At 51.9% G+C, this 12,866-nt stretch overlaps 1 protein-coding gene across 1 annotated transcript in view; it reads left to right on the top strand.

Annotated features, from left to right (window-relative positions):
* The window catches only part of LOC144731165 (inositol 1,4,5-trisphosphate-gated calcium channel ITPR1-like), a 233,752-nt gene that overhangs the window by 191,069 nt on the left and 29,817 nt on the right, over nucleotides 1–12,866 (top strand). The window contains exons 51-52 of the mRNA XM_078612129.1: nucleotides 4,629–4,724; nucleotides 8,850–8,977. Coding sequence (XP_078468255.1) covers nucleotides 4,629–4,724; nucleotides 8,850–8,977 — 224 coding nt within the window. The remainder of the gene's footprint in view (nucleotides 1–4,628; nucleotides 4,725–8,849; nucleotides 8,978–12,866) is intronic.

Raw genomic sequence — 12,866 nt, 5'->3', positions numbered from 1 at the left:
GAGGTAGTTAACATCTCCTAGCTACCATGATGATGATGAGAGAGAGACACACAAACTCCAAATATACAGCAGGCGTCAGAGTTCGGATCGAACCCACGACCTCCTGTACACCAGGTGAGGTAGTTGACATCTCGCCGCCACGGCGTCTCCTTTACCCAGGAGAATCTCAAGACGCTTGATGCTTGCGACCACGTTGGGGATGGGATGAATCTTGACTTAAAGCTTTCGTGACTGCAGGAATTCATATTCCTCGGGTCTTTCGGTAAAGTCACGTAGTTAGGATCAAAGAAAATAACAAAACCCTACGACGTTTCGATCGCGACACAAGCGGTCGTCATCAGGAAGATCAGGAAGATGACGACCGCTTGTGTTGCGATCGAAATGTCGTAGTTTTTTTACTTATTTCCTTTGAACCCATCTACGTGACTTTACGGAAAGACCCAAAGAATATGAATTCCTGCAGTCACGAAAACGTTAAGGCAAGCCTATTTGGACTTTGCACATGGGTGAGCAAACCGGCGAGCCCGGAGAGAAAATCCCGCGGCGCCCTACAAGGGAGTGAACAACTCACAGCTCAGCAGAGATGCATTCAAGAATTCCCTGCTTTTACTCGAAATATGAGTAGGTGAACGAATGAGATGCGGAGCAGTGGGGTTCGCGCACCACGCTCAGGAAACCGGCGACCTGTGTTAGCTTCCCGAAGAGCAGGGGGACCTCGTGGTTGTGTGGCGGGTTATGTATCCGAGGCGGTCGTCGCCAAACCCGCAGCGACCGGGCGCGGTGAGGTCTGGTCAAAGACCACGACAGACGCGGTTTGGGGGAGGCACTCATCGGCCAGCCAACCGCCCGCCCGCTGCGTGTGTGTGTGTGTGCGTGTGTGCGTGTGTGTTTGTGTGCGTGCGTGTGTGCGTGTGTGCGTGTGTGCGTGTGTGTGCGTGTGTGTGCGTGTGTGTGTGCGTGCGTGCGTGCGTGTGTGTGTGTGTGCGTGTGTGCGTGTGTGTGTGCGTGTGTGCGTGTGTGTGTGTGTGTGCGTGTGTGCGTGCGTGCGTGTGTGCGTGCGTGCGTGTGTGCGTGTGTGCGTGCGTGCGTGTGTGCGTGTGTGTGTGTGTCCGCGCCTGTGATCGGTCGCTGCCCGGGTGGGATCAACGGTAGCCCTCCCCCCGCCGTTCATAATAATTAATCGTTTATTCACACACTCATGTGAGTCAAAGCAGCCGACACGCTGCGGCTGCTTACATAATTTCAGAAATACGCAAACGGTGGTGAGGGCTACAACACATTGGCAAATGTTTCTGCTATCCACCCCAATTGTACAAAAAAACAAACTCAAAACCGCGATCGGTGGACGCGCTTTCTAACGCGCACAGCCGCCCGCAGGCTGGAGCTAGCCCCCCCCCTCCCACCCCACATCATCCTCCGGACACATCGGCTCCAATCGTGTTATTGAAATCCGAAATTAAAGTCCCGGTTTTTTTCTCTCGTTCATCCAGGGCACACGCTTGATAAATAGGTCGTGGCTTTTGCGGACATCGGACCGATCGGTATGAATGAGTCGTAACTTTGTGGTCACTTTACCGCCGCCGCCGCCGCTACGGCCCCCTGCGGTGAAGGTTTCCTGGCTTGCTTCTTGGCAAGTTGCAGAGGTCGCAACCGGGTACCCGATACCCGTACCCTACCCGATACCCGGCTACCCGTACCCGGCCGGGTACGGGTACGGGTAGCCGTTTGCGACCCTGGTGCGGCCGGGTACGGGTACGTGTAGGCCGTGAGTCACTGGTGAGTAACCGTTTGTCACTCATTTCGGGTAGGGTACGGGTAGGGAACGGTAAACCCGTACCCGGCCGGGTACGGGTACGGGTACCCATTTGCGACCCTGGTGCGGCCGGGTACGGGTACGGGTAAGGAATCAAAACCCGTTTGCGACCTCTGGCAAGTTGGCATCGTGGTCTGAGATGTTTGTTAGACCTCACGGACTCATTCCTCTGTTGTGACAACAGCAACTGCTGTTGTTGGTTTTTGATTTGGTGCCATTGGATTTGGTTTATTGTTATTATTGCATGGCGGTGGACATATATGGGATTTGGTCATGGATTATACATATCATACGTGTATCATATATATGATTAGTTATTATGTAATTATATATTATATTATTGTTTTTTTCGGTAAAGTCACGTATAAGGGAAACAATAAAATAATAAAAACATAAAACAATTAAATTATCACGACGTTTCGACTGCAACACAAGCAGTCGTCATCAGGTGTGAAAAACACAGCAAGACAATTTGAAAAAAGTGGCGTTTTTGTCTTAACGTCAGCACCACGGACAGCGATTTTGTCAGTTGTTCAGATGGACGAGTCTATCTATGCTGACGTTAAGAAAAAAACGCCACTTTTTTCAAATGTTCTTGCTGTGGATTTCACACCTGATGATGATTGCTTGTGTTGCAGTCGAAACGTCGTGAGAATTGTATTGTTTTATATTTATGTTATGTTATTGTTTCCCTTCTACGTGACTTTACCGAAAGAATCAATAATATGAATCACTGCAGTCACGAAAGCTTTACATCAAAATTTAATTACGTATTATTGTATCTATATAAATAAATACCTTAATCTGTATGTCTCAAGAATCATTTAGGGTACTTCCCGACAAGGTAGAGAGTTGAAATTTGCTACATAGGCAACTTTTAGAACATCAACAACAGGAACAATCTGAACATTCCAGATTTTTCATTTTAAGGGCCCCATAAACACGTTTGTGCCTCGTGTCTTTCAGAAACCGTTCGAAAGATGAGATTCCGGTTTGTTTTCGTTTTATAGAGCATTAAGCAGCAAATCAAATTAAAGTGAGAATCATTCTTTTATCTCTTATTGTTTTTGAGATAGTTCAGATTAAAGCGGGTTTAAATGAAAAAAATACACATTTTTCAATGCTCAAATCTGAATGATTCGAAAACGGTTAAAGATAGGAGAGCTTTCATTCGGAGTTTTACGTGCATAATGTTTGTTCTTTCTAATAAAAAAAAGAACGTAATTTTTTAATTGAAAGTTTTCCGATGGGTGTACGGCTTTAAATATAAGAAGTTGAATCGAGTCGTCAACAATTTTTGTGTTTTTTTGGTGCAAAAATAAAAAAAATATATATTGTTGTTAGTATCTGATCGCATATAAAAAATTGTAAGAAATCATATCAGGTTCATTTTTATATTTATTGAAAACGTTTGCCTGGCGAAGACAGGCTTTATGAACTAGTATTGTAAACGATATATATAAAATTGTGAGATGCTATCACCATGAATGATGCTGTATAAAATCAAAGTATCATCATCATTATTATTCATCGAAAACTCATTTCTATATGGACAAACTAATTTCTTTAGAACTTCTTTTCGTGTTGAGTTTGTTGTCCGTCCCCCAACACCTCCGATTAGCACGGTTGGCTACGTACGGTGCGAAAGAAGTTCAGCATGCAATCGGTTCTCCTAAAACGCGCTGGCAGTTGCGTTCCTGAAGAGCACTGCATTCTGGAAAAATCGCGTTCTAATAAATCATGTAGAATAATAATAGGGTAAAGCACAGTCCGCGATAACACGGGAGATGTGTAGTCAGGCTGAACAAAGACTGAGGCACGTGGGTAGCGTCTGGAAGCATCCAGCAGCATCCCGCCCTGCGTGATGCTACGCCCAGGCAGCCGTACGACCGCTAGTTCCGATTCACGTGATGAAAACACCACACGTTATAGGAGAATAGACAAAGACAAAGAATCAGCGTATAGCCTTTACAGACTGTTGAGGCAAGTGCTGTTAGCGAACGCTGATGAAGGCCTGAACGGCACACGAGGGGGTGGGTGGCCAGCACCACGCCCGACCGCCTTTGTCTCCCCAGTGGCGATGTTTACACATTGCACCAGGTACTGACTTGAGTCCGAGTCGACCTAGGGGAGGCCCAGCGCCGATTCAGATAATCGTCACCGGTGTTGGCTGTGAGCGGGAATCGAATTCGGAGCGCCGGGTTCGTAGCGCAGCGTGCTAACCGCCACACTACCGCTGGACGTACATGCATCATTCTTCGATTTAAAGCTTTCGTGACTGCAGGGATTCATCTTCTTGGTTCTTTCGGTAAAATTTCGATTTAAAGCTTTCGTGACTGCAGGGATTAATCTTCTTGGTTCTTTCGGTAAAGTCACGTAGAATGGAAATAATACAATAAATTATGTTTTCTTTTTATTATTTTATTATTACATAATATTATTTTATTATTACATAATAAAATAATTCTCACGACGTTTCGGCCACAACGCAAGCAGCCGTCCTCAGGTGGAGAACAGGTCTGTCGAGAAGACAGAGGACGGCTGCTTGCGTTGTGGCCGAAACGTCGTGAGAATTATTTTATTATATCTATATTTTTTTACGGTAAAGTCACGTAGAAGGGAAATAATAAAATAATAAAAATAAAACATAATTAAAAAATTCTCACGACGTTTTATTTTTATTATTTTTTTATAATTTTTTTTCTACGTGACTTTACCGAAAGAACCAAGAAGATGCATCATTCTGTTAACTATTATTACGAACTGTTATTATTCACTGTTACTATTGACCCCGACGCGGCGTCTGTCCCGACAGGCCCCGATGAGCCCCGCTACTGCAGCTCCGACAGCGTCAACTGCAGCGGCCCCACTGTGCAGCACTACTCCAGCCGGCCGGCGCCCGCCCGCGACGGTGAGGAGCCGCTAGCGACGCCTCCGCCCCGGCATAACAGCCACGCGGTTGTGGGGCGGGGGGGGGGTGACAAGGGGGGACGGATAGCGCAGTGGAACAGGGATATGGGATAGCGTAAGAGAAAGGGTGAAAGCTTCAGGGTTAGCAATCGGCATTCGGCAAAGGGTTAATTTCTCATGCAATGCTTAAAAACAAGATGTTTCTTCAAACTAACAGGTAAGGCCCCACTGGGCTATACGGCCTTTTTTCAGAGAGGGTGAAAGCTTCAGGGTTAGCAATCGGCATTCGGCAAAGGGTTAATTTCTCATGCAATGCTTAAAAACAAGATGTTTCTTCAAACTAACAGGTAAGGCCCCACTGGGCTGTACGGCCTTTTTTCAGAGAGGGTGAAAGCTTCAGGGTTAGCAATCGGCATTCGGGAAAGGGTTAATTTCTCATGCAATGCTGAAAAACAAGATGTTTCTTAAAACTACCAGGTAAGGCTCCACTGGGCTGTATGGCTCTTTTTCAGAAGCGATCTGCCCAACAGATGATTGCCTCGCCAACTGGCTTAATCACGCGAAAATTCGTAGCAGCCAAATACTCTAAACCGCGCGACGTTGATTATAAATGTGGGAGGGGAAAAAAACGGAGGACCCGGAGAAAAATCCACGCGATCACGGGGAGAGAGAGAGACACGCAAACTCCAAATATACAGCAGGCGTCAGGGTCGGGATCGAACCTACGACCTCCTGCGTACCAGGCGAGGTAGTTAACATCTCCAAGCCACCGTGATGATGAGAGAGAGACACGCAAACTCCAAATATACAGCAGCAGGCGTCAGGGTCGGGATCGAACCCACGACCTCCTGCGTACCAGGCGAGGTAGTTAACATCTCGGTACTTGCCCCGTTCACATCCAATCTTCCCTCCGACGGGGTGGTGGGGGGGTGGGGGGGGGGGGTGCTGGGGGTGGTGGGGGGGTGGGGGGGGGGGTGCTGGGGGTGGGGGGGGGGTGGGGGGGGGGGGTGCTGGGGGTGGGGGGGTGGGGGGGGGGTGCTGGGGGTGGGGGGGGGGGGTGCTGGGGGTGGGGGGGGTGGTGGGGGGGTGGGTGCTGGGGGTGGATGGTGGGGGGGTGGGGGGGGGGGTGCTGGGGGTGGGGGGGGGTGGTGGGGGGGTGGGGGGGGGGTGCTGGGGGTGGTGGGGGGGGCCTGGGGGGGAATATTCGGACGACTCAGCCAAATCCTGATTGAAACCTCATTTCTTTACAACGGATTTTTTGTGTTTAGTTTGTTGTCCTTCCCCCGCACCTCCGATTGAATTATTTATGAGCGTCACAGTGGTGAGATGTTAACTACCTCGCGGGGTATACAGAAGGTCGTGGGTTCGATCCCGACCCTGACGCCTGCTGCTGTATATTTGGAGTTTTGGTGTCTCTCTCTCCCCGTGGTCGCGTAGATTTCTCTCCGGATCCTCCGGTTTTTCCCTGCACATTTAGAATCAGCGTCACGCGTTCAGAGTATTTGGCTGCTACAGATGTCCACGCGATAAGCCCACTTTGTTGAGCTATAATTCGTGATAGCCAGGTCGCTTCTGATATATAGCTACGTAGCTCAATGGGGTCTTACCTGGTACAATAGAAAAAAACTAACCAGTCGTAATAGTCAAAGATAATTTAGAGCACGGCTGGCTTCGTACGGTGCGAAAGAAGTTCAACGTACGTATGTACGTACGTGCAAAAGAGTACCTGGTGCGTAGGGTAAACATCCGCGTCGTTGGGGCGACAAAGGTGGTCGGCCGTAGTGTTGAACCCCTACTGACACCTTGGGCTTGCCCCTGGCAATTCTGCACCACCACGGTGAGGACGGATCGTGGATCAGTGTACGCGCGTGTGTGTCGCGGGCTTCCCGTCGCTCTAAGCGGTAGCCGTAGTGTTCGGATGTTTTCCAAAAAAAATATGGTCTCCCAAAGCGAAACCGTACGAGTAGACAGGGCTGCCTGCCATGCAGCGCGCACAGGACATGCACCGTGTTGTGTCTGTGTTACGTATCTCTCAGTCTGTGTGTCTCTGTATGTGTGTATCTGCGTGTGTATCTGTGTGTGTGTCTGTGTGTGTGTATCGCTGTGTGTGTATTTCTGTATGTGTGTGTATTTTGTGCGTATGTCTGTGTGTGTGTATCTCTGTGTGTGTATTTCTGCGTGTGTATTTCTGTATGTGTGTGTGTATCTCTGTGTGTTTATCTCTGTATGTGTGTATCTGTGTGTGTGTGTCTATGTGTGTGTATTTCTGTGTGTGTATTTCTGTATGTGTGTATCTGTGAATGTGTCTGTGTGTGTATCTCTGTGTGTGTATCTCTGTATGTGTGTATCTGTGTGTGTGTGTCTATGTGTGTGTATCTCTGTGTGTGTATTTCTGTATGTGTGTGTGTATCTCTGTGTGTTTATCTCTGTAGTGTTGTGGGGAGCGGTAGTGTAGCAGTTAGCGCACTGCGCTATGAACCTGGCAAACCCGAGTTCGATTCCCACTCACGGCCAACACCAGTGACGATTATATTATTTGAACCGGTCCTGGGCCTCCCCTAGGTCGACTCAGTCTCAAATTAGTACCTGGTGCGTTGTGTAAACATCGCCACTGGGGAGACAAAGGCGGTCGTGACGTCACCGCCACTTAGTGGCGAATGGCGGTTGTTGTTGTTGTTGTTGTGTGTGTCTGTGTGTTTGGGGAGCGGTATTGTAGCGCTGCGCTACGAACCCGGCGATTCCCGCTCGAGGCCAACACCGGGGCCTCCCCTAGGTCGACTCAGCCTCTAAAATGAATACCTGGTGCGGTGTGTAAACATCACCACGATGGAGAGTCGAAGGCGATGTTGGTCAAAAGACAAAGACAAAGATCCCCCGTGTAGCCTTTACAAACTGTCGGGACAATTGCTGTTAGCGAACACCTATGAAGGCCGGAACGGTACACGAGGGGGTGGGTGGCCAGCACCACGCCCGGACCGCCTTTGTGTTTACACACCGCACCGGGTACTCGTTTTGAGGCTGAGTCGACCTAGGGGAGGCCCACTACCCCCACACGCGCACGCACGCACAGCACAGCCTGCCAAGGCTACACGGGGGATCTTTGTGTGTGACTGTGTGTACGCGCGTGCGTAACCTGCTCTGCTCCCCGCCTGTGGAACTCCGTCTCAAGTCATATTGGGAACCCAGGCACAGTGGAATATTTTAAGGCACAGATCTAATGAACGGATCCGTATGCGTGGGCCACGCGGTGAGCTGGATGGCTTGCGCAATGGGGGTTTTAGTTTTATAATTGAGAGAGCGTTAATTTGCAAGGTGCCATAGGATGCTCTTTACGAAGAGTGGTTTATAAAGGCAAAATGTAAAAATGTGTTCTGCATCTCTGCGCACAGATGGATTCGTGTGCATGCCCCGTGTGTGTGTGTATGTACGTACGAAGACAAACATCCCCCGTGTAGCCTTGAACAGGCTGGTGGGGCAAGTGCTGTTAGCGAGTAGCACCTTATTCAGGCCGGCACGGCACACGAGGGGGTGGGTGGCCAGCACCACGCCCGGCCTTCTTTGTCGCACCAGTGGCGATGTTTACACACCGCACCAGGTACTCATTTGAGGCTGAGTCGACCTTGCGGAGGACCGGTTCAGATAATCGGGTTCGTAGCGAACTGCATTGCGCTAACCACTGCTGCGCTACCCCTGCCCATGGTGTGCGCATACACACACACACACTCGCACGCACGCATACTCGCACACACACGCATTCACACACACGCATGCACACTCACACGCATGCACACGCATGCACGCACACTCACGCGCACATACGCACTGGCACACACACACTCGCACACACACACTTGTACACACACACACACTGGCACACACATGCACAAACACGCACACTTGCACACATACACTCGTACACACACACACTCACACACACACACACTGGCACACACTCGCACACACATGCACACACACACGCACACTCACGCACGCACACACACACACATACACACACACACACCCACACACACCCACACACACACACCCACACTCACACACACACACAAACACACTCACACACACACTCACACACACACGCACACGTGCGCGCGTACAGTGTCGTCAGGCCGCGTCGAGTCGGACTCGTCGGAGCGATCGTGCGACACGCTCATCATGTGCATCGTCACCGTCCTCAACCAGGGCCTCCGCAACGGCGGCGGCGTCGGTGACGTCCTGCGCCAGCCCTCCAAGGACGTACGTAGCCGGCGGTGTGGGGCGGGGGGGGGGGGGGTCGTGGGGGTTGTGGGTTGCGGGAGGAGGGGGGGGGGCAGGTGGCTGTGCGGCACCGCGGTTGGAAATTGGCGTTTGGCGACATCGCGCCCCCCAGCTTTTGTGGCGGCCCAGCGCGGTAACGATGACGGCTCGACGGTGATAGCTTCTCGCGTGGACATTCATGGCGGCCAAATAATCTCATCCCGCCTGGCACGGCTTAGTACCCAGACTGGCACGGCTAAGTACCCCAGACTGGCACGGCTAAGTACCCCAGACTGGCACGGCTAAGTACCCCAGACTGGCACGGTTAAGTACCCAGACTGGCACGGTTAAGTACCCAGACTGGCACGGTTAAGTACCCAGACTGGCACGGTTAAGTACCCAGACTGGCACGGCTAAGTACCCCAGACTGGCACGGCTAAGTACCCCAGACTGGCACGGCTAAGTACCCCAGACTGGCACGGTTAAGTACCCCAGACTGGCACGGCTAAGTACCCCAGACTGGCACGGCTAAGTACCCCAGACTGGCACGGCTAAGTACCCCAGACTGGCACGGTTAAGTACCCAGACTGGCACGGTTAAGTACCCAGACTGGCACGGTTAAGTACCCAGACTGGCACGGTTAAGTACCCAGACTGGCACGGTTAAGTACCCAGACTGGCACGGCTAAGTACCCCAGACTGGCACGGCTAAGTACCCCAGACTGGCACGGCTATGTACCCAGACTGGCACGGTTAAGTACCCAGACTGGCACGGTTAAGTACCCAGACTGGCACGGCTAAGTACCCCAGACTGGCACGGTTAAGTACCCAGACTGGCACGGCTATGTACCCAGACTGGCACGGTTAAGTACCCCAGACTGGCACGGCTATGTACCCAGACTGGCACGGTTAAGTACCCAGACTGGCACGGCTATGTACCCAGACTGGCACGGCTGAATATCCCGACTGAGACGGCTGCCTCTTCCCAGAACTACAGCTACTCAGGCCTATGATGCACGGCACGTAAAAACGCGTACAAAGTGCACTCGGCACCGTACATTACGCGAAAGCCATCAGCAGTTCCTTCAGAACTGCATCATGGTCCAATCGCGACCGATTGACAGCAGCAGCAGCAGCAGCAATGAGGACAGACAACTGTGGAGCGGATCTCGTCATTATTACAACTCGTCAGCACGGCATAGTCGCCAATGTCCGCTGCTGAGGACCATATACACTGTGAGAGGGGTCTGCACTGCAAGACCTCGGGGCCCACGAGCTCGGCTCATCCCACCAATAAGCACGCCTCTATGTGATGACAACCCAGCGTAAAAGAAGCAGGCGGTGACGGTGGTGTAGATGGTGATTGTTGTGGCTGCCTGTAATCCGGCAGTCCGGTGGCAGCAGCAGCAGCAGAGAGGGCTGGTGGGTCACCAAAGACAAAGACCCCCCGTGTAGCCTTAACATACTGTTGGGGCAAGTGCTGTTAGCGAGCGCCTTTAAAGGCCGGTACGGCACCCGAGGTGGTGGGTGGCTAACACCACGCCCGGCCGCCTTTGTCTCCCCAGTGGCGATGCTTATACACCACGCCAGGTACTCACTTGAGGCCGAGTCGACCTAGGGGAGGCTCAGGACCGGTTCAGATAATCGTCAGCGGTGTTGGCCGTGAGCGGGAATCGAACTCGGGTAGCCGGGTTCGTAGCGCAGCGCGCTAACCGCTACACTACCGATCCCATGCGTGCGTGCGTGTGGGTGTGTGGTGGGTCACCATGCACACACACACAAATGTTGATGTTGTTGTGAAACTCCCCTTTCCCGTGGGCGTCGAGGAGTAGCCACACCCTGGCTCGCCGGGAGAAGGCGGCACGGCAAAAATGTGGACTCCGAACCTGGTCCATCGATGTGGGACGGAGTGCTCTTGATTTCCTCCCACGCGTAAACGCTCGTTAATTGCCCGACAACACCTTCACACACAAGGGACTGCAGAGCTTGGGAAATTGTCGGGAGTGCCTGCTCACTGCCTGGCAGCTGCTGCCTTCCCGCTCCTCTTCTGCCGGTTCCTCTTCGCGCCTCCAAGTCGTCTCAACGACTGGGGAGGGGCTGGGTGGGGAGGGTGGGGCTGGGTGGGGCTGCGTGGGGAGGGGAGGGTGGGGAGGGTGGGGAGAGGCTGGGTGGGGAGGGTGGGGCTGGGTGGGGCTGGGTGGGGAGGGGAGGGTGGGGAGGGTGGGGTGGGGCTGGGTGGGGAGGGGAGGGTGGGGAGGGGCTGGGTGGGGAGGGGCTGGGTGGGGGGGGGCTGGTCACCCTGTGGTGCCCTTATAAAACTCAACGTTTAACCAACTCACGCCGGCTTGTGCCCGCCCTCACAGTCGGCCATATTTCGCGGAATACACCACGCCGCCGTTGACCCTGGCTATTGACCGAGCAACCCAACGTTCCTACCAGCTCCCTCCGCAGGAACGTGTTTTAGACCGGATGAGCTATGAAGCACTTTTTTCGCAGAACGTCCAGCTATTGATTTTCGCTCGCGCACAATGCGACTCACGTATTCGCTCCGCTCAACAAAGGTAACGAAGCGGGCGACGCGCTCGCTCGCTCACACCGCTCGCTCGTTAAACGAGCCAACGAGCGCGAAGCCGAACGGAGAACCGGTAAAATAAAACAACCCACGAGCCAGCTTTAAGACCCGATCGCGGCAAATGATTTGTTTTGTTTACAATCATCGTCGTTATTCACGCTCACGCGAGAGGTCTGAACCTGCGGCCTCGCGCCCGCTGCCTGACAACGCTGGGGCCGTCATCTGCAGCGGAAGCGTCGTTGCAAGATAGTTTAAGGTTTGCTTTGCTAAATTGCTTTTATTTCAACAAAACTGCAGCCTGGACACGCGGCTCGCAAATCCGGGAGTTCAAAGATCACGGAGAACCGTCCCGACACAACTGAGCCGTAAAGTATAACCAACCTAATGAGGGAGCACAATACTTTGTAGAGCTTTCGCTCGCCCATTCAACGCTCCGTTCGGATTGCCGCCGGCAAAAAAAAGAAAAATCGATCGGCGGTTTTATTTTTAGTTTGCCCACGGCGTGACGACTCAGTTTTAAGCGGCTCTGTCGGGTGGTGGAGGGCTCGAGTTAAGAGCACACACCCCCACCACCTAACCCCCGAAAGAAAAACACAATTGCGAGTCGTTACATCGGTCGTGAAAGCCTGCGCGCGAAGTTTATACCGTTGTTTTTATAGTAGTAGGTTTTTACCTTTTCAACTGGTACAAAAACTGACACCTTTATACAAGGCATCATGTTTGCAATAACCACAAAACAAGCAGTCAAAATGCAAACAAAAAGAAACAACTCTGATGATGATGATAATGACATGCACTGCCCTTGAAGTTGATTGGTCCACACCCGAGACAGCTTTTCTTAGAGCCTAGTCTCCATTGGTGTTGTAATTATTAGTATTACGACGGTTGTTTACGCAGGAACGCATCGCTGAGTCTCGTGACTCGTCTGCGGGAGAGTCTTGCCGGGTTTTCACAGCGGGTCGGACGATGATTTATGCGCGTAATTCCCAATTGAGTCATTTTTAATTTACGGGAATCTTTCAACCTCGGGGATGTTTGGCCAATCTCAGTTTGGGCGCCGAGATTATTAACCGCCTCGCCTGGTGTGCAGGAGGTCGTGGGTTCGATCCCGACCCTGACGCCTGCTGTATATCTGGAGTTTGTGTGTGTCTCTCTCTCATCATCATCACAGTGGCTAGGAGATGTTAACTACCTCGCCTGGTGTGCAAGGAGGTCGTGGGTTCGATCCCGACCCTGACGCCTGCTGTATATTTGGAGTTTGTGTGTCTCTCTCTCTCATCATCATCACGGTGGCTAGGAGATGTTAACGACCTCGCCT

This window comes from Lampetra planeri, chromosome 38 (genome assembly GCF_965212315.1).
Source record: "Lampetra planeri chromosome 38, kcLamPlan1.2.h2, whole genome shotgun sequence".
Taxonomy (NCBI): Eukaryota; Metazoa; Chordata; class Hyperoartia; order Petromyzontiformes; family Petromyzontidae; genus Lampetra; species Lampetra planeri.
The sequence above is the reverse complement of the archived record's forward strand: the minus strand, read 5'-3'. Positions and strand labels throughout refer to the sequence as shown.